The 21,736-nt window shown below is 43.2% G+C and overlaps 1 protein-coding gene across 1 annotated transcript in view; it reads right to left on the bottom strand.

Moving 5' to 3' along the window:
• Tox (thymocyte selection associated high mobility group box) overlaps positions 1–19,089 on the bottom strand; it is a 273,143-nt gene extending 254,054 nt beyond the window's left edge. The window contains exon 1 of the mRNA XM_050119253.1: positions 18,707–19,089. Within this exon, the coding sequence (XP_049975210.1) occupies positions 18,707–18,808 (102 nt within the window). The 5' untranslated portion in view covers positions 18,809–19,089. The remainder of the gene's footprint in view (positions 1–18,706) is intronic.
• Positions 19,090–21,736: the final 2,647 nt, after the last annotated feature.

Raw genomic sequence — 21,736 nt, 5'->3', positions numbered from 1 at the left:
TATTGCAAATGCTTGAGCATTAAAAATTCTTCCGCAAGGAGAGAGCGGCGCTCTCTATCTGTGTTGTTCCGAATTTAAGCACAGCCCACCAAGAATGGCTGATTGTCCCGAGGAGGCACTGCTGACAGCCATCAGCAGGTCTGTGCAAATGGTATTTGGAAAAGGTAATAAGAGCTTCAGGAGTAGATTTCAGCCGTATAATAAAGTAATTGTGAAAGTGTAATTGCAGTCTGCTTCCATACCATATTAGGGTGAGGAATGAGATGGTAAGAAAACATGAGATCCACAGAATTATTTTAGAAGCCTGCAATGCTTGCCTCACAGAACTCAGAGACTTTATCAGAAATAATCACTTTAAACTGGGCAGTGGTGTGCACCTTTTGAAATATATTATGATGAACTTGAACACAATGAATGGTGATTATGTTGCCATTTTATAAACATCGTTAACTTGTGAATGGCTTCCAAAATAAAACGGCATTGGCTCATGTTAAGCAACTGATTTCAGCCCATGGAAGCATCAAAGGAAAAACTGAGTACACACCCCATTCTTTATTTTTGAATGATACCTGTTTCAAATTTCAAAAGACTTAAATATTTGTGTGACTAGAATTTCAATTTTTAAAAATTTATTCCCTTGGCTAGTTCAAAAACAATCACTATGGGCTTATGTTACCAAGACACATTATCCCACAGGCGTTCCTGCTTTCCAGGCAGGACTTTAGAAGGACAGGGACTGCTGCTTCTGCTCCCTGTCCTCCCAGCTGGACTACAGAAACAAAGAGAGACGAGGAAAGAGATACATGTGGATGAACATGGGTACACGCCACATTCAGTAGTCACAGAACTCATGGGGAATATTAAAAGCATCTCTTCCATTTTTGGTTCACTCTCATCTTCAGTAGAATCATCTAAATAATATCTAAGTGTATCATTTCTACAAGTGCACAATAGTTTTCGCACAATTCTTGGCACATAACCTATCAGACAATATTTAGTGAGTAAATGACTAATAGAGATGTATACAAATAGGCATCTTTCTGTCAATGACAGGCTACAAACATAATGGTCCCTTAAGATATTATCACTGGGTGATACAGCTGTGCTAAGTACACTCTTCAATGATTACAGGTGAGATCTCCTGAGTATGTAACTTTCAGAACACACCCCATCACTAGGCGATGCTGGACCATGTCTACAAACAACATCCCATTCACCAGAACACATCCCATTACTAGGTGATGCTTGACCATGTCTACAAACAACATCCCATTCACCAGAACACACTCCATCACTAGGTGATGCTGGACCATGTCTACAAATATCAACCCATTCACCAGAACACACCCTGTCAGTAGGTGATGCCTCACCATGTCTACAAACAATATCCCATTTACCAGAACACACCCTGTCACTAGGTGATGCTGGACCATGTCTACAAATATCAACCCATTCACCAGAACACACCCTGTCAGTAGGTGATGCCTCACCATGTCTACAAACAATATCCCATTTACCAGAAGTAAGACCAAACCAGCCCTGTGCCACAGGTTCCCAAAGCCAAAAATTCATCCTGGGAATCAGGTAAATGGATTCTGTTTCTCACTGTCATCCAGTTTTGTTCCATTTCAATGGGAACTCAGAAATAAATTCTATAATAAATTCCATAATCAGTACACAATGTACATTCTTCCAGCCTCCCATTTTAGACAATAGTTTGAAATATTTTAAGTATGAAAGAGTCATCCTGATTTAGGTATAGACAAAAATCTAAAATTATCATTGGTCTATCATGAGTGCTTGGGAACAAAACATTCATGTTTTAGGAGGTAATTTATGTTAGTCATATACATCTGCTTATCTACAGACTAGCTCTACAAAAAAACAGATGAGGGCCTACTGAGGTATAGGGGCTTAAAACACCAAAGGGGAGGACGTTGACTTAATGGTAAGTTCCAGAAATAGGGATAATAGTACCTGGGAAATCCTCCATGTACACACTTGGAGTCTACCCATGTCACATATCAAGCCAGAGCTTCTGTCTTCCCAATAGTACAAGGTCTATGTAAGTGTATCCTTATGATGAAGAGGATGGGAGAGAATAGAGCCTTGACTAGGTAGGAGAGAGTCTAGAGAAAGGCATGGAAGCAATAGCTTAAAAAAAACACATGAAAATAATGGCAGTCATGTTACAAATTAAATGAGCAAGATGTGAAAAGAAGCCAGGTTTAGTGCGCGCGCGCGCGCGCGCGTGCGTGCGTGTGTGTGTGTGTGTGTGTGTGTGTGTGTGTGTGTGTGGTGCCAGTATCTCTATATCTCTGCCATCAGAACAGAGTGTGGTCTGACGTTTTCTCCAAACAATCACTACTACTCTTCGATTTCTTCACATTGCTCTCCTTCGAACTTTCCAAATTCTTAGCATGTTATGTCCTATACTGGCACCTAACAAGACAAGAGTATACTCAAAGATCTTTATTCATCACCAACCATCATCATCAGTTCATTCTGTGACAAAGGCATTTTATTCTCCCAACTACATCCAAGCTATCTGACTTCCTCCCTCTTCATACTTGCTGGTCTTCCAATCATAGTAGAAAATTTGTGGTGGTAAGGGAAAGGGCTAGGATGAAAGAAATACTTCATTTTTCTTTGGAGAGAAAATATAACAGAAGTCACACAGGTCCTTCAACCTAATAGTTTTAATAACAGCTACAAAAGACCAGCGTGTCACCCTGTGTTTCTCAAACTCATTTCTTGAAGGAAGACGCTATGCTGAGGAATCAGGCAGCTTCCTAGAATAAAGTAGTTAACTAAATTCTAAGTGATATTGAGTATTAATTTACTGCAAACAGACATGGACGCCCTGCAGTGCATAACATGACACCCACTTCGTCTCCAGGGCTGGGGTCTAAAGAATCCTAGGCCAGTGCTCTACCATGGATTAGCATGCAAGCACTGCCCCAAATCTACACAGTTCTCAGAAGACCCAATGCTAGCCAAAGGTTCATCCTTCGTACTCCCACCCCTCAACATGTAGATTCCCTCCCACCCATTAAGCTACTTCAGATTAAAAAATTTGAGACTGGGCAAATAACTACCAGAAAACTCTGAGAAACAAAAAGAAATGTTGATTGAGAGTTCTGATCAAATTTGAACACTTTAATACGTTGTCTGCTTTTGCTACCATTACTAACTAGTAGTTAGCACTGAGCAAGAGCTTTCAAGTGAGCACTGCTAAGAAATGTCAGTAAATATAATGACATAATTAGAACAGGTTATTAGTTAACCTGTTCATTTGATATGCTATGAAGACTACACCAGGCAGACTTATTGTCACCAACATCTGGATTACTCTCATATGGAAGACAGTGCTGTAGAGTGCATTAAATAACTCTCCTTCTGACTAAAGCAGACAACTTCTAAAATTACACAGCCACCTATAGCTATGAAAGTTGTCAAAACTTACCCCAAGGCACCCTCATTCGGCTAGCAGTGACCCCTCTCAAGAAGGAAGAATTGGGTCCTTTTTTTAAAAAATATTCAATCCCATGTTGGCCATGAGCACAGTATCACTTTGCCTTCACATGCCCAGTGGTGAGATCACAGGTGTGCATGTCCATTCCCAGGGGTGAGATTACATGTGTGCACATCTATTCTTAGTAAGTACATTTTAGAGAGGAACCCACATGGACAATAAGCATTTGATTTCCATTCCAACTTCCCTATCTCCTTCTGTTTAGATCAACGTGCTCCTGACCACTCCCACTTCTGCCAGTGAGCCTCATTCCAGGAAGCCCTTCCTTTTAGCCAGACACAATTATCCATCCAGAAGTCTCAATTCATGACCTCATTCCAGTAGTTTAAGCTATCGTATCATATGCCCTACCTTCCAGAGCCCGGAATCTCACACCTCCAAGGCTTTCTTCATATTCAGTGCTCAGCATGCTTTGATTAGAGTTGCTACAGCATTAAACTTTTTACTAGGGAACCAATTCTGATGTGTGAATAGTTGGCACTGATGCATCTCTCCGACGGTCAGAATTCTGTCACTCCCTGGGTCCTCCCACTTTCTTCCTACCAGCAGGGAACAAAGGCCGAGTAGTAACATTTATGTAAGGTTTACTTACTTCATAGACAAGAAGTAGGCTTTCCTCTGTTCTCTAGCTATGACACCATGTGTTCCCAGACCCCAACGCTTGTTCTACTTGGTTTCTTCAGAGTTGTTTGTTTAGTTTGATTAGCTTTGTTTGGCTGCAAAAGCTTGACTTTGGGCAGACTAAGCATGTACTCAGCCACTCAATGACAATCCCCAGTCTCTGCACTCAGCCACAGAGTGGCATCCCCCAGTCTCTATACTCAGCCATGGAGCGGCATCCCCCTTTCTCTGCACCCCAGTCTCCGTACTCAACCATTGAGCAGCACCCCCTGACTCATGTCACTTAGAAAAACAGAAGTCTAAAAATTGATCCAAAGAATCAGAGGTAACTCTCCTCCTTCTTGCCACCCAAAATTTAAGGCCAACTAAAGTTCTGCCTCCTCTAAGCAGACACAGGGGATCCTCCGGCATCAACTCCTTTCCTCTTTTCTGGCCCTCACACTATGACTTCATGTTCTCTGTCACAGCAGTTAGGCCTCAATCCTGTCATCCTGTCATGGTTATTTGTGTTCTACCAAGACCAGGCGGGGACCAGATCTTTCTCATCCCTCAGCCTCTCTCTTGCCCCATGCACATTGAAGACAAAGCTGGCTTGTTACCAAGACCAAAGCTATAAAACAGGTGCACTCCATATAAAAAGCCTGCTTATACTGAAATATTTCATTTCACCTGTGTGCAAGCATTTATATGGGATCTGCACCAGACCAACCTGAACATCAGAGCTTATAGTGGAAATAGTACCAGACAATAAGTGCAAGAGCCAACATGGGAATGGCCTTAATACTTTTACTGCTATGATCTCTGCTTCATAAATTTTATCAATATTATCTATCTATCTATCTATCTATCTATCTATCTATCTACCTATGTCTATCTATCTACCTACCTATCTACAGATAAAATATATTCCCCCATATATATATGCATATAAGATATTCACCCTTTCCTGAGCTCTCAGGAACACGTATGAATTAGTCTTTTAGAACATTAGAAAAATGTCACCCTGTAAAAAAAAGTGGAATATCTAAAACACAACAGAGTTTTCTTTGCCATTTTAAAGGCATAGTAATGCCTCCCTTTAGCTACCACCCCACAGCAGAGTGCAGGACGGCCTAATTATCAGTGGCCATTTTGTATGTTTTAAAATAAGTTGACATAACATTTCAGAGCCCAGAATGAAGTCATCTCCTCGGGGCATCCTCAGGCTTCTAGGTCCCCATTCTTTCCTCCCCCTCCTTATTACTACCGTTATATTAAACATGACCCTGGCACTGACCTTTTTCTTGCCTAATCAAAAAAATACAGAAGCAGCTCTGTGTTGAATCTACTATCTAAGTACCAAACTTCGACATCCATCAAATGAAAGATGCAGGCGGCACATTCGTTAAGAATCCCAGCATATTAGAGGCAGAGGCAGGCAGATCTCTGTGAGTTCAAGGCCAGCCCGGTCTACAAAGTAAGCTCCTGTGTCAAGAAATAAACAATAAAAAATAAAATTCGCTTCTGTCTTTACGTTAGTCAACTATTGATTCATCTGGGTTATTGTCGCTAAAATTGCCTTGCAAAGAAGATTTTACCGCCATTTAAAATCACATGCGTATCACACACACTGGGGAAAGTTCAACATGATAGGTACACTGCTGCGTCTCGGCAAAGAAGTGCTTATGGGAAATACCACTAGCTTTTATTTCACCAGCCAAGGAGGGATTTTTTTTTTTAATGATTTATTTAACTTGATGTGCATTGGTGTGAAGGTAATCAGATCCCCTGGATGAAGTCTCAGACAGTTGGGAGTTGTCATGTAGGTGCTGGGAACTGAACTCGGGTCCTCTAGGAAGAGGAGCCAGTGCTCTTAACCACTGAGCCATCTCTCCCAGCCCCAAGGAGGGATTTTTTTAAATTAACACTGGTATGCTTATTAATGTCACTTTACAATAAGAATTACTTTGCTTTTTAAACTAAACTCAGACACACGATGAACCCTCTACGTCTCAGGAATACACTGTCTTTTCTCCACCTCATTCCCTACGAGATCTATCCATCCTGAAGACCTACAAGCTTTAGTCAGGTAACTGACCTCAGTACATTTTCCCACCGACTTAGGATTTTTTTCTTTCTTTTGAAAGTGTTGTTAGGGAGGGTTAGTGAGCGCAGTGCAAGGGAAACACTTCTCAGAGCGAGTGCCATAAGAAAAATATGTTTGGGCAGACTTTCCCCAGCTTGTAGCTAAGAAGAATTTACATCATCCCAGCATACTGTAAGTACAGAGTAAAAGAAAGAAATCTTGAAATAGATTTTTGTTCTACTTTCAAACTCTGAAGCTAAGAGAACACAAGTGTTTCACTTAAGAAATGAATAAAGCATGATTTCAATACACACACACACACACACACACACACACACACACACCTTTATCCTTTAGAAACTGCACATCAAACAGCACTGTTTTTGGCATGGCTGACCTACAGAGATAGGGAGCAAAGCACAGTTCTGAATTCACTCACTCTGATATGCACACATGATACGCAATTAAAATCGCCATTCACATTCCTGCCGGCTGTCAGTCATGAGGAAAGCCTTTCTGACAAGGCTCAGCGAAGCGTACCCGTGGACTGCTCCGCAGGAGCTCAGACAGTAGCAGCTCTGCTTACCAGCAAGAACGGGTGCTGTTCTGAGAAACCATTAGGCTTCAAGGGCCAGACTCTTTCATTAAAAATGAAAACGTCAACAAGATTGCATCTGGAAAGCTATGTGATGTCATATCTAGAAAATAGAAACTGTGCTTAAAAAAAAAAAAAAGGCTAGCCTTCACACCTGGGGTCTCTTTAAAACCCTTTTCCCCTGTTGAGACCTACAAGCAATGATCCTACAGAGCAGGCTACTAAAGTAAACCCTCTCCCATTTCTACTTCATGATGGAGGGTTTGCAGTTGAACTTGAGAATTTTCGAAATAGATGAGGACTCTACAGCCACACGCAAAGTGACCGTCCAGTCTATCAACCAATGGGGAACAAACTGTTGTAATCACGAGAAGATGTAGCAGGTGAGAAATACTGTAGCCATCAAAATCCTCAATTTACAAAGCTCTACAGAAAATGCTATGAACATAAATCCTTTCCAGATGAACCTGGAGAAAACTCTGCTTGTAAGTTAGCTTCTGTTGAACACTGAACCCAAGACTGTGTCCTTCCTAACAGTACATTAGTGCGCTTTAAAGCCCCAAGTCCATAAAGTGATGCAGGAAAATTGAATGCAGGACGCTTGCTAGTCTGCTGCTGTGTCTGTTGTGAGCAACTAGCCTTGATTACAGATTTGAAACCAGTTAATACTATCGGATGTTGAAATATTTGCCTCCTTACTTATGAGGCCCCGTAAGTGAGAGGACGCTTACATCCTGACCATTAACAGTCATGACAAATTGCCTTGCTAATGAACATTACACCCTGAAAGTGCCATCACTGATTAAAGTACAATTTCCCACTCCCAGAGAGAGACAGAGAACTGGGGGCTCCAGCAGTGGGGTGACTCTGATACTCTGCCAACAGGCCTGCAGGGCTCAGTGAGATGTTTAGAGAAACACTCTCCATCCCATAGGATCGCATGCTGAAAGCCTATGTATATACAACAGGTTTTTAAACAGCTTAGGTTTGAGCTGATGAGCCATGAAAAATAGATGTGTCTTAACTATTTGGCCTCCTTGCAAGTATATGTTAGGGAATATTTTTAGTGTGGATTTTCTTTTCTCCTGCTCTTGCTGTCTTTGTCCCCACCCCCCACCCCCCAAACATTGTGTGTGCTTTGCATTTCACATAAAATCATTCTTTTGTCAGTTCCTTTGTTGGTGCAAAATTGGCAGCAGTTCAAATTCAAAGTACTCCTATTCATTTACTGACCAATGTCATTGTAGTTCACACCAGCCAGGCCGCTAAGCTCTCCCAACATAAAAGACTTGCTCGACCACTGGCGAATAATGTGTACATTTCTGCAGAGCTTAAACCTTAATGCTTTCCCTGGAACTAACAATACAGTATATCTTATCGTTCTCTTTTCACTAGCAGGCAGCTGCTGAAACGCTTGCCACTTCAAAATATCAATTGCTTGCCAGGGTTGTCCTCAACACACCCTGTCAAACTCACTTATCCTGTGCAAGGAAAATGGTGCAGGGCTGAGAGCTGGAAATTGTGTCAAATTCTGCTGTAAGGGTATGATGTGCAAAGAACAATGTATGACAACCGTAGAGACTACAAACAATGGCACTGGGCCAGGGACTTCATAGATCACAACTGTGCCTGTACATATTTGATTTTAGGCATTATATATTTAGAGCATGACAAATGCACCATTGTACACTAGGTTTCCCCCACGAAAGCTCCTCCCACTCACAGTCTTGATGATGGGAAAAGTTTTGTTTTCTTTTTCTCCTCTGAAAAATGTTCAAAGCTCTCTCTCTCTCTCTCTCTCTCTCTCTCTCTCTCCCCCTCTCTCTCTATCTCTCATACAGATATTCACTCACACTCAAAGTTATAAAAATGAATAACAAAAGCCAGAAAATACAAATGCAATAGGAAAAAAACAAGGTCTTTTTCACTTAACACTTTGTGTTCTCTCAAAGGACATGAAAACAAGAGTTACCTTCCACGGACAGGGGCCAGAGAGACAATTAGACTATCCCCATGCCTATGAATTGTTGTTGTTTGCCTAATTTCAATGCAGATAAATGCTGGCTTACTGATTTGCAATGTTTTCCAGTAAAATGAAAATCCCCTGTGAATATAATCTTTGTATGCAGAAAAGATGGCTTAGTAAGTTTTTACTAGTGTTGTTTCCCTATGCCAAAAGAGCAATTAAGAAAACAATATTTCACTACTGCCTCAGGTCTACAGACCAACATTAATTAATTTCTCTTTAGATTATTAATATCTCCTCCCCTTGCCTGATTTACTCCGAGTACTTAAATTAATTCTGGTTACATAAAAGCTGTTTTACTCTTAAACGTCTCCTTAAATAACATGCAAGGTTTCACTCTTCCTGCATTGTAATTCATAATTACAAAGGGGCTCAGAGCTGTTACCATTGGACACTAGTTCAGTAAATGAATGCGGAAATGGAAACATTTTGTGGGAGATTAGTATGAATATATATTAATCTCTTCTCCGACCCAGCTTAGGGTACAAAACCTTTATCACACAAGTAGCTTGGAGTGGAATTAACTGACTAGAGGCTATGGAAAATGAACAGATGCACTGTGAAGGTCTTAATAAATATTTTGGAAAGAGCCTAGGTGGTTTAGGTGCTTAGGGGTGCTGACCTTTGCTGTGTTGATTAGCGGGACAATGATGCATTATTAACACGCAGCAGCTGTACCTGAACTGCTACCACGAATATAATAGCCTTTTATAGCCACCAGGGGAGTGAGTAGGAGGCCTTTATTAACCACCAGACATGATTAGCACATTATGTGAACTTTAACAGGCAAATTATCTCTTATTGAAATATAATGCTGGTTATAACTAATTGTAAACATGATTTTCAAAATGTCTCAGTGAAATATCCCAGTGTCTTAGCTCCACTTGGCTCATTATGGGTTGGTAATGGACGAGAAAAGCACGTTCCATTGTGGTATGAGATGCACTCCCCAAAAGGCAGGGTGTGCTGCACAAGCCTCACTCTAAAATTCCCTAGTATTGCCATTAAGGAAAACTCTTCACAAGCTGGAAAAGCTATGCTGGGATTTCCCCCGCCTTCTTTTGATTACTTTAAGCAGTTCTTAAAAGATTGGTTTTGCAGTAAATTTTTTAGAGTTACCTTGAAAAATAACAGCATAATTTATTTCAAAAGCTTAATTTTGGGAGAGGAAAGATTATGCCATTAGCCTTAGTAACCGAGCACAGCTCTGAGAGTCCATTACGAGCAGTCTTTTATGCCTGAGCAGAAAGTCATTAACATAAAATAAATCATTAGCTTTGATATTAAGCTTTTACTATCTGCAGGTTTCCATGATTAATGTTCATGACTGCATCTGCCAAATGATAAAATATACTTTTGTTGAAAGGTTATCTTGCCTCTTTATTATTAACATTTTTCTTTATGCAATTGCTACTGGCATTTTAGGCTATGGAGTACTGACTTCAAAAAGAACTGGTATTTACCATGCTGACAAGATACCAATGCCTGCAAAGCTTCCCCAACTCTCTCTATGTCAACCATTTCGTTGAGTTAAAGACTTAAGGAGATCAGGCGGCACAGTCTTCTAATGTTGACTGCAGTTTCTGTAGACCCAGCTGAGCCATTCACTAATTCATTATTCATATAATATCGCAAGTATCTGACTTGTATATCCAAAGAAAGAGCAGAGAGGTGGCCTTGATTCCTTGAAGTCAGGGGCTCTCCTCGTGGGTTGTTCTAAACTTTTATCCTATCTTCTAACATTGCAGATCAGGCACCTGACCCCATATCTAGCATCTTTCTCGTTAGGTACCAGGCTTCTGACTGCGGAGAAGAAAAAAAGAAAACTTTCCCAGAGAGACTTACTAATGTTTCAGAAAAGGGATCACAAGCCACACCTAGGCAGATCCCACCTTTCCCCCTTTCTCTTTTGCCCTCCAAAGATTTTATCTCTTTCACTAACATCCAAAAGATTCACCAGTGTGAAAGTTTTTAGAACAGCCCTATTAGGGTAGGAGAAGCAGAAAGGAGCCCAGCACAGTGTTTGTTACAGCATACTCTTCTTCTAACCACTCAATCTCTTTACCAAAGGGTCACAAAAGAACCCATTCTTACTGGCTTCTAATTAACACGAGGCTCAGGAGATCCTGGACACATGAAAGAACAAGGCACAAAGTGTTAGTATCACAACTTTGAGCCAGTTTCAGAACAAAGTTAGGTTTCTCTGGACAAGGACAAGCAGAGCTGGAGGGAGTCACAACCTCTCAGGGTTGGGTTTATTTTACTTAGAGGCAAATGAAACAGGCTTATTATGAGGTCTCATCCCAAACTATCAAAAAAAAAGAAGAAAGAAAGAAAGAAAAGAAAAAGTCTTTTCTTGAGAAAGACCTAAAGTTCTCCTCAGAAAGAACTAATTCTCTATACTACTAGATTATAGCACATGTCCAATTAAAGTCCCAAAGCATCTTCCCCTCTGAAATATGGCTAAGTTTCTTAAAATGGAGTAATCACTGGGGATTCCTAGTAGCTGTGATGACTTCCTTAGTTGCTGTTCTTGTACACATTGATTGATGGAGTCGGTCAGTGAGAATAAAGTCTCCCATATATTTATGGTCAGAAACAGATTGAGGACCATGAGAGAAACACACTCACGAACAGAAACACACTCACAAACCCAGATACATACATTACACAAATACTGTGCACTCACAATTTCTCTGGTGAAGACAATGCTGACGGCGGCATTCATGACCTCATTCGAAGGACATTTGATACGGAAGCTTATTTCATTACTATCATGGGCAGACACATGGAGCTTGTGAATACACTTGGTTTCTCCAAACATTTCACATTTTCCCTGGACACTGGTAAAGGTTCTCAACAGTTAAGCATGCCTTTGTTTTATTAGAAATCCTTTAAATACAGATTTTATAAAAGGTCACAACTTGAAGGTGAGAAGAAACAACAGACACTTGGCTAAAGCAGACCCACTTAAAACTTTTCGGTAAAAAAACAAAATGGATAAGAGAAATAGTGCATAGTGGCATGGGTGTCGTGACGTCTGGCATTGTAAATACGCAGCAGAGATGATTTTTCCTGAGTGAAATGGAAACTAAAAGCTGATTTCAAAAATTGTCTCAGAACTTTTTCATCAAGTCAGGCAAACTCTTAAGAGATCAAACTGAGGCGCAATGGGGGAAATTCTGCTCCCTCCATCATGAAGAAGAGAAGTTTCTTCCTGGGAGGGCCTTGCCCCTCCCTATTCTGCTAACTTGAGTGTCCAAGCAAACAGTGTTATGATGCCCCTGTTCCCAACAGCAAGGCGCTAGGGAAACACATGCTAGAACCAGGCGAAGTTCATGCAGGTCAATGCAGACTGCGCATGGCCAAGCATGATGGAAGTGCTGCTCCAATTAACAGGCTGTTGGCACTTCCATTACAAACCACATTTCTAAGCAGTCTATAATTCAACTGCTTTTAAAAAGAAATTGCTCTTCAGAACAAAACTTGGCATAGAAGGATTAGAACCAAACTGTTCAAGTTCATTAGAACAGATGTGAGCCACATCATTTGGCATGCCAGCCAGGTTCCTTCCCCTAAAGCAAATCACTATGGACCAGAGCAAACCAGGGGCCACTGAGTCAGAAAAGCACACATCCGGAGAACTGAAGAAGTCAACAACTCAACAACAAATACAACAAAAAGCATGGCATCCTTACAACTGTGAAAAAAATTAAACATTCAGTTTAAATAAACAACATAAACAAGCATTGTGTCTAGACACTTCAAATGGAAGCTTCTTGCAGGTAACAACTGTGGTTGGGGTGGTTGAGGTTCCAGTATCCATGGCGATGATGCACGGCAGTCAGTCTTTCTTTCCTTACAAGTATAGACTCTAGGATTGGGTTGCATGAGTTTTGGTCTAAGCAAAAGTGTTTAATCAACTTATGATGACCAATAGATCATATTCATTGGGACATGAAACACAAGTCCTACATAGAACTTCTTGGAAACACTTAAATGTGATGTGATTAATTCATAAATGCTGCGCGGCTCATTCTTCCCATTTTAGTTTTTTGTAGGTGTTCTTATAGAAATATATGCAAATGATAAGCGTGTTGTCTCTGGAAGAGTAACATGCTTAACTTACTATATGTGCCAACTGGGGGCCACAGTCTCAGGTTTTATTTTATTTTTCTGAGACAGGGCTTCTCCGTATAGCCCTGGCTGTCCTAGAACTCACTCTGTAGACCAGGCTGGCCTTGAACTCAGATATCACCTGCCTCTGCTTTCCAAGTGTAGGAATTAAAGGTGTGCGCCACCACTGCCTGGCCACAGTCTCATTTTTACACTGCTCTGAAGTGCAACAGAAGCTTTCTTGCTGGGGGATGAGCTCCATGGAGTAAGTCTCTAAACTCTAAGCTTATTGGGTAGTAGGAGCAAGACAATGGCCTAGAAAAAATAGTCACAGTCACTTTTCCTCTATGGCACCCCAGCTGGGTTTCTCTGCCCATTAAATTATGACTGTGGTTTTGGGGTGGGTAGGGACTAGGGGTGGGCGTTGAGAAAAAGTAAGCAAGTACCTCAGTTCTAATTAGCCATAAAATACAACCAGGGCCCTTCAGGAAGAATGGATAGGTTAGTAGGATTATGTGATGATGTTAACAGGAAGGGGAACATGGCAGCCATAGCCATCGAGTCAAAGGCCTGCAAAGGAGGAGGGCTGAGAGCAGGGAACACAGCCATCACACGCTCAGATGAAGAATGAGAATGGGCAGGACAGTATCCAGGGCAGGGATGAGCAAGGAGTGAAGGCAGTGGAGAGGGGCTGTGGGGCAGGCTATGAAAAGCCTAGGCACCCAAACACATCTCTCTCCTCCAGCATCCTAGGCTATCCCTACTGAACCGAACCCATCACATGTACAAAATACTGTGGAAAGACCACAAATAGCCCATACACCAAAGCAGCATCAACTTCCTTACTTCCTCTTGTTTCAATTTTATTTTTACTGCTATCTTGTTCTTAACCTCTTTGCAAGCACATCACAAAGATAATTTCAGCCCTACACTACATATTCAAGTAGATATTAAATATTACTCTAGATTTTATACCCAAGCAAACTATCAAGTCTCCTTAGTATTATCATCCAGTAACTGTCAAAATATACAATAAAATTTCAGAATACTAGGCCACATATGCTGTGTTAAAAATACTATATCTGCAGACCTCATAAGTGTAATTTTTGGCACACTTAAAAACTGGGATTGGAAAAAAAAAACAAAACTGGATTGGTGACGTTAAAACATCTCACAAAGTCAAAATAACTACAATTAAAGGTTTTTTATGCTTTCATATTTAGTGTCCCAAATTATATGATTTTTTTTGCTTTATGCTTTCTTGTCTAAATAAATAAGTTCATCATCCATCTTATATAAGGTTCCAGCCCATACAACTCCCAAGGAAGTTTTGATTAAACAAATGATGTACAGAGTATCAAGATAGATAGATAGATAGATAGATAGATAGATAGATAGATAGATAGATAGACAGAGAGATAATCAATAGAAGTTCTAGCAGGTTAGACAAAATTAATGAATTATGACACTCTAACTTGCCTACACAGTCCCCGTCTTCCCCTTCCATCTTCCTCCCTCCTGTTTCCCCTCCTTCCGGCTTCCTCTTCTTCTTACATTTTTCATCAAAAGAGGAATAATGGCTCCATCTCAGTGTGCTTGCAAGTCCTGTATTTTAGGCATGACGCGGTCTGCCACATTAAAGAACAATGCATACTACAATATAATAAGGGAAATAAATTCAAAGAAGATCCCACAGACACTATGATTAATATTGCTTTACTCAAAAGTTATCACAGCTGTAATATCTGTCCACAAACGATCTTTCCTCTCGAGTTTACATGGAAAGAGTATTCACGTTCCATTTTCATTGCAATCAAAAGCCCAGAATTCCAAATAACGACCGCTCTTGACTTTGTAGGTAACTAGTATTAAGCCAGAGTTTACGTGTAGGGCTCCCGGTTTTTAAATCCACCAATGGAAGACTCAGGAATGAGCCCATAAAAGCAGCTTCTGTGGACTGTAAACCCTATGATTCTCCCCCCGCCCCCGACTGCTGGCCGAGGTCAGTATCCCTGGCATTAGCCAAGCCATAACATAATTGTATTACTGCTCCTTATGTGTGGGCAGATACTGAGCAATAACAGAACACACCACATCACTGCAAAAATGAAACAAGTGCCATGTCTTTGTCCCATTTTAGCATGAAATCAGTGAAAACAGTCTTTAGAAATGACATCGCACTAAGAAACAGTAAGCTGTCATTGCTCTGTAGGTATACGTTCAAACTGATGATTTGACATCTTCAACTAGAGCAAAAAAAATAGGACTATATTTTGCTACCGAACTCCAATTGGGAGCTCATTTAATCTAATTTCTTTTGGTAACATTCAGTTCAATTAAGGAATACGCCGTTACTTAAAATAGTCTAATTAGATGAAACTCTGCTCTGGTACACATCTCTCAATGTCTACAATAGAACTAAGGCTTCAGTTGCAGGAAGTGTAGGCTGTTTCCTCTAGCATACATGCTTTTGGCCAGTCGCTGGGCTCCATCGTTCTTTCAAAAGCTGACCTACATAGATAGAGGATAGCGTGTGCACCATGCCCCTAGTTGTAGCAGTTTGCCTACAGGAAGGGATACCTCGCTTGCTCTCTGGCTATAACCGACTCCATTTGCCTTGTTCCCCCAGTGGGCTACGTGGAAGTGAAGGCCAGTTTGCACTGTGATGTGTTCATCATGCACCGGGCTCTCACAAAAGAGCGCCGGGTTAAACTGCTTCCTAATGTGCCTCCTACAGAGTTTATTAACTGAAAAATCTAAATAGTGTTTTGGCAATGCACAGAGCCGTGGGGCTGGGAAGTGTCAGCGAAGTAAAACAACCACATTTCAATTCAGAAAAGCTCAGAAAGAGGATATTCATTTTCTCAATTAGGGTCTCTTCTGACGTTGAAAAACAAAATGCCACTGGAAAACTATATTTACAGTTGCAAGACACCAGGACACAGAAAGTTATAGTTCCACCGGGACTTAGCACACCAACTTTAAACAGTACAGCGCTGACAGGTTTAAAATAAAGATAATTAGCAATTTATGATCTGATCAACCTGTTAAAAACAAATAGCCCAGCAAAGTGACTGTTATTTCTAATGAACTATATTTCACTACATCTCAGAAGGAGGACAGATTGACTTCGTAATCTTGTCTCTCTGACCCAACTTAGGTTTTGCTGAACCCAGACACGGATTTCTTTTTTCCACCTTCCCAAACTTCTCCCCTCTTCTTCCACATCTCCACACAGCGCTGCAAAAAGGAGCACTAATTGACTCAGTCCCAAGCAATTCAAATAGTGGATCTAGGCAGGAATTTTATACCAATGCCAATCGCGATGGAGTAGGAACCAAGTGCCTGCCTGGGCTTCTGTGGGATCTGGAAACCTTCTCAGTACATTTTATACAATCAAGGATAGGAGACAAACATATTTGATAGACTGTGACACGGGGATGGGCAGGAGAGTCCCTGGAGAAACAGATCCAGGAGGTCTTTCTCTACTGGAAGAAACAAGTCTTATGACTTTGCATTTTTAAAAATCCATTCTTCCCTGGGTAAGTTAAATAGAAGACTTGCAACTAGTCTATAGAAAGGATGGCTAATTTGCATTTAAAAAGAACAGTTTGCTTCTTCCACACAGGGTGACTTAAAAGGAACTTCAATGAGCGAGCAAAGAACTGGTGAAGACTTTCAAAATTAATTTATTCAGTTCACAGCGCAACCCTCTAAAATTATTTAAGGCACTTAATTGGAAAATGATTTAATATATTGAAGTAATTCCTGATTTTTCCAAAGCATTTAACTTTTAAATTAAATGTGACCCTACTTTCACAAGAATGACGAGTGAAATGTGTATTCAAGTCATTACCTTCTTTTTGGGAAGCCTAAACTCACTGATAAATGCAATCAGACTTGTGTAGCTTTACTGCCAAAAACGGGGCTGATTTTTTTGATTCTGGTGGCAACAACACAACAGGTCTTTTGATCTCCAAGATAGACCTGCTACTTTAAAGAAAAAAAGCAATCATACTCTTGTTATAAAGCAAAATAAAAGGTAACCGGCACAAAACCCTGGGTTTTAAACTCAGAACAGATTAGAGGCTGCAAGAACGGTGTCACCAGCAAATAGTGAAACTCCTTGGCACAAACGCCTCCGCTTACTGAAGTTCCAGGGACCTTTCAACTTGTCTCTGGCTCAAGGGCTCCCTGTGTGTGAGTCTTTCTATTTTACCCGCTTCCCTAACTCCTAATCCTCTTGCACACACCTCTTTTCCTGAGTATTAAAGTGGACAAGGCTTCCAGTTGTTTCTCCACGGGGTAATGCCTGCATAACTCATAACTCTCAGGGTTCTCCCCTCCTTTTCTCCCCCTCCTTCCCTCCCTCCTTCCCCCCCTCCCTCCGTCCGTGTGTGTGTGTGTGTGTGTGTGTGTGTGTGTGTGTAATGACCAAATCTGAGGGCTGAGAACTACTAGCCTGTCTCATGTTAGGGAGCCCAGGGGCTGGGGGTGTAGCCCACTAAACACCTCTACATCACATGTAAAAGTGATGGCTCCCCAGGAAACAAATGTTGGGAGTCCAAAAGACTCTTCGGGTGGAATTCACCTACAGGTCGATGAGTAGTGCCTGAAGGGACTGGGAGAATCTGGGGATTTATCATCAAGCCAGAACTGGAAGCCCCGAAGGCCCGCCACGTTTTTCAGAGAACTCTCCCCACCAACCTCTATAGGCCAGGACTACTTAGATGCCTCCAACAAGACCCAGGCAAGGACAGCTGTGGTCTATGGCTGCTCCTAGGAGCGAGCCCTTGGTGTTCCTCTAGGGTTTTGCTTGCTTGAAGCCAGGAGAGTAAAGACTTCCCTAGAAACCTCTGACTGTCCTATCCTTGGGCCAAGCTGAGCTCCGGACCAGCTTCTGCCAGTGTCCTCATTCTGGGTCATCAGCATGAAATGCCTTTCTCCTGTCCCGGGTGGCCCTTTCACTGGGTGGTCAGCCAACTATGGTGTACAACTACAGCCTGGGGACCAGTGTCGGAGCTTTACACTTGAACGCGAAGCGCTACCTTGGCTTCCAGTGAACTTGCTATTTCCACGCACCCCAAACGGGAGCTTTTCCCCCAAAGCATAATTCGACTAGCCCACTGAGCCCTGGGCCACAAGGGCCAGCGTCGGAACTCCGGCTCTGTTGCCGGAAAAGAAAACAAAAGAGTTATAGAATAATTTTCAGGAACGCCAGAGCCTCAGGGGTCCTGGTACCCCAACTCCTGGCTGCTCCTCTTGCAAGTGATCCGGAGCTGGGAAGCGATGCCACGAGCCCCGGCTGTCCAAGAAAGGGAGGGAGAAGAAGGAACTAAAAAATAAAATGAATTCTCCTACTCTGCCTCAGTTCCCGGACCCCGGACACACCCCCAAAGTATTCCGTGTGTTTTCTCTCTTAATCGCTCGCTCGCTCTTTTTTAATGTCTCCCGGAAAACCTAAGCAGGGATCCTTAGTGGCGAACAGCAGGAAGGAAAGAATCCGAGCAAATCGTGTCACTTTCCGCACAATCGCGTTGTTTGGCAAACCCCCTGAGCTGCTCCACAATATTTACTACCCGAGCGCACGCAGCGCCGCCCGCCGCGGGCTGCGACCGAACGCGCCCGGGACGGGCCTCCGCGAGCCGGCCCAGTCCGCCCGGCCGGCCCCAGCGCGGCCAGGCCACCGCCGCCCCCCTCCCGGGATAGAGCCGCCAGAACCGGTGCAGACAAAAGCAGAGCGTTCACCTTGTTGCAATAGTAGGGGTCCAGGCAGGGAGAAGGTCCCAGACAGGGAGCGGCGGGAGCAGCAGCGGGCTGGGCTGGAGGTGGATAAAATCTTACGTCCATTTCACTCTCACATCAAGCAACTCCTTTTCTTTTCCTTTTTGAAAAAAAAAAAAAAAGTGCTCAGCAAAAAAACAAGCTTAGACGGAACAGAGAGAGGCGTCTGGGCTCAGGAGTAAAAGAAACACCTTCCTTCCCTCACATCCGTTTGTGGTTTGTTTAAGAAGAGGAGAAAAAAAAAAAAAGAAAAAAAAGAGGAAAAAAAAATAGAGGGTGGAAGAGCGCTCAACTCTCCCCCCGAAGCCGCGGCGCGCACCCGTCCACGCCGAGCGCGCAGCCTGCCTGGTCCGCGGGGCCCCGGCGCTCTCGGCCCCGCCGCTGCCGGGCAGGTAACTTCACGCGCTCATTGTCCCCCCCGCCCGCCGCCCCATCCCCGCCTCCCGCGCCCCTCGCCGCCCGGCACTCGCGCTCGGGCTCGAGGTACTGGGCGTTTTATTGGAGACTCTGCCTTGTTCTGCTTTTAGTTTTTTCTCCACGTTAAAGGCCTGGGATGGGGGAGTCGGGGGGGGGTGGAACCGAGGAGAAGATCGGGGCCTGAGGAGACTAGCGCCCCGGGGCGAGCGGGGTGCCGACAGCGGCGGGACGCGGCCCAAAGGCGGCTGCTGGGGGACCGGGGACCGAGCGAGAGAGGAGCGCAGGGTGCGGAGGAGGAGCGCGCTGCCCGAGCAGTAGTGGCGGGACCCCGGGCAGCGTCCGCGGTGGGTGCTGTGGAGATGGATAAAAATCACACAAAGGGGCTGGAGAGTCGGAGCACGGGCTGCCTGGGGCACCGCAGGGAGCGCGCAGCGAGGGGGCGCTGTGGCGCACCCCGCCCAGCACCCCTCAGCCCCGCCCCCCGGCCCCCGCTCCACCCCTTTCTCGGAGCCCCCCTACCATTTACCCGCCCGGAGTAGCTGCACTGCCATCCTCGGCTCCCAGCGGGAGGTGGAGGGGTGTGTGCGGCGTGGTGCTGCTCCGGGTTCTGCAGGGAGCGCGACCTCTCCCTGATGTGAGTGGGCAACTGGCCAAGGGACCCTAGTTGATCTCAGGGCAAGGAGCAGGGCTCCTGGGGTTGGTGCTCGGAGGGCTTCGAGCCTGCTTCGGTACTCCGCAGGAGGATTTACAGAAGCTAAACCTGACTCACAAAAAGACCCCAGGGGTGCTTGGAAGCGTAAATAAGGAAACAGTTATCAGCACGCCAGGAGCTACAGGGAACACGCCTGGGTTTGTTGCTGCCTCTGGGAGTTCTTTCACGGCTGGGCTTCCAATATCATTCTTAGAGCGCCCATCCCTATCCCACCCTCCAGGACCCGCAATCCTCTTCCCATTTCTCTCTTGGTCAGTGGGACAAACATATTATCAAGATTTGACTTTAATTCCTCAATCCCTAAACTTTTAATATCGTGTCCACTGGCATCTGAGAGAGTTGTGTCCAGCGGACCCCTGTCCCTCCTGGGGAAGTCCTCAGAAGGAAGTCAAAGTGGGCATGGGCAGTAGGCAGTGTTTACCTTTCAAGAGTAAGTTCTTCACTGACACACACTTTAGGTGCCTAAGATCCTGCGAAGAAGCCAAAAGCTCGTTTCTGAGTTTCTGGAGCCAAAGAATATGTGGAAACTGTCTTGCGGCCCTCATACCCGTTTAGAACACTGGGCAGTCTGTAGCTCTCTACTGCTTTCTCAAGGTTTCTCACCCCCCTATAGTTACAAGCACCAGTCAAATACGAAGATCTGGGGGTGATAATTTAGCATCCTAGGGCCTTTCCCCCAGGCAAAGACCTTTGGGAACCTCTCCTTAGACATTGCCCCCCCCCCCCATGCGTCCTCTTTCTGGTGAGTCTTTGTTTTCCTTTAACAACTAACAAGAACATAGCTTCTTATCTCCAGAATAATGCAAGGGACTTAAAATGAGAAAGAGAAGACAGGAAGGATTTCACTCTGCATTTAAATCCTTTGAGTCCCAAAGTGCAGGCAGAAAGTGTGATCTTTTCTGTAATAAAGATCTTTATAATAAAATTTACGGCCACGTTTTGTGGTTCATAACACTGACTTTATAATTTATTTGTAGATATTGAAATGTGTGTGTGTCCTCCCAGGATAATAAAAGTTTTTAGTTAAATGAAAGGTATTTCAGCTTAACTTTCTGCCACCAACAGATATTTATTAACACCAAATAACATCATATAATGTTGGAGCTTTACGAACTTTCTTAGGGTTCATAATCAGCTTCTGCTTGGCCCTGTGAGCACCAGAGAAACAGGTTTACTGCTGGAGTGGCATTACTGTGAGGGTCCTGATACCTGGAACCTATTGGGTGTGTCATACCCACTTCCTTCCAGGGCCCTTAGAGAAAATTCCAATGCTAGGGAATTGCAAACAATCAGCAAGAAGTTGATGGAGTCACAGTGGGTTGCTTCAACTTTGCAAAGTAAGGAATTTGAGCTATTGGGAAGAAAGCACCTTCATCATTAGAGATTTAAATATCAGAGCATAGTCATGTTGATATAATAATTAAAAACACCCACAGCTTTAGAGCATCCTACATAAGGTCTACAATGGACCGAATGATGATAGTCTGCACCCCTAGAGGGAAATTTGAATAGCTCCACCTTGGAGTATATATTACTTTAAAAGTTCTCTTCCTAGCATGCTAAGTTTCTCACTTATTTCTCCAGCCATTTATTTGTATAGTACTAAGCAAAGACAGAGAGACATACAAAGCTGTATATGACTTTGGGAAAAAAAAAAAAAAACAGACAAAACAAAACAGTATTTAAAACTGGAGACTTGCTTAGGCATTCGTCAGCTGATGAATGGATAATGAAAGCGTGATATACACATATACACACATACGTTACACACATTTGAATTCTATGTAGTCAAGAAAAATGAAATCCACAAATTTTCAGGAAAATAGATGGAGCTAGAAGGTGAGTTAACTCAAAAAGGCAAAAAT

The sequence above is a fragment of the Alexandromys fortis genome, unplaced genomic scaffold (assembly GCF_014885135.2).
Source record: "Alexandromys fortis isolate MF-2015 unplaced genomic scaffold, M_Fortis_MF-2015_v1.1 scaffold_18, whole genome shotgun sequence".
NCBI classification, from domain to species: Eukaryota; Metazoa; Chordata; class Mammalia; order Rodentia; family Cricetidae; genus Alexandromys; species Alexandromys fortis.
This window is presented reverse-complemented; position numbering and strand designations above follow the sequence as displayed.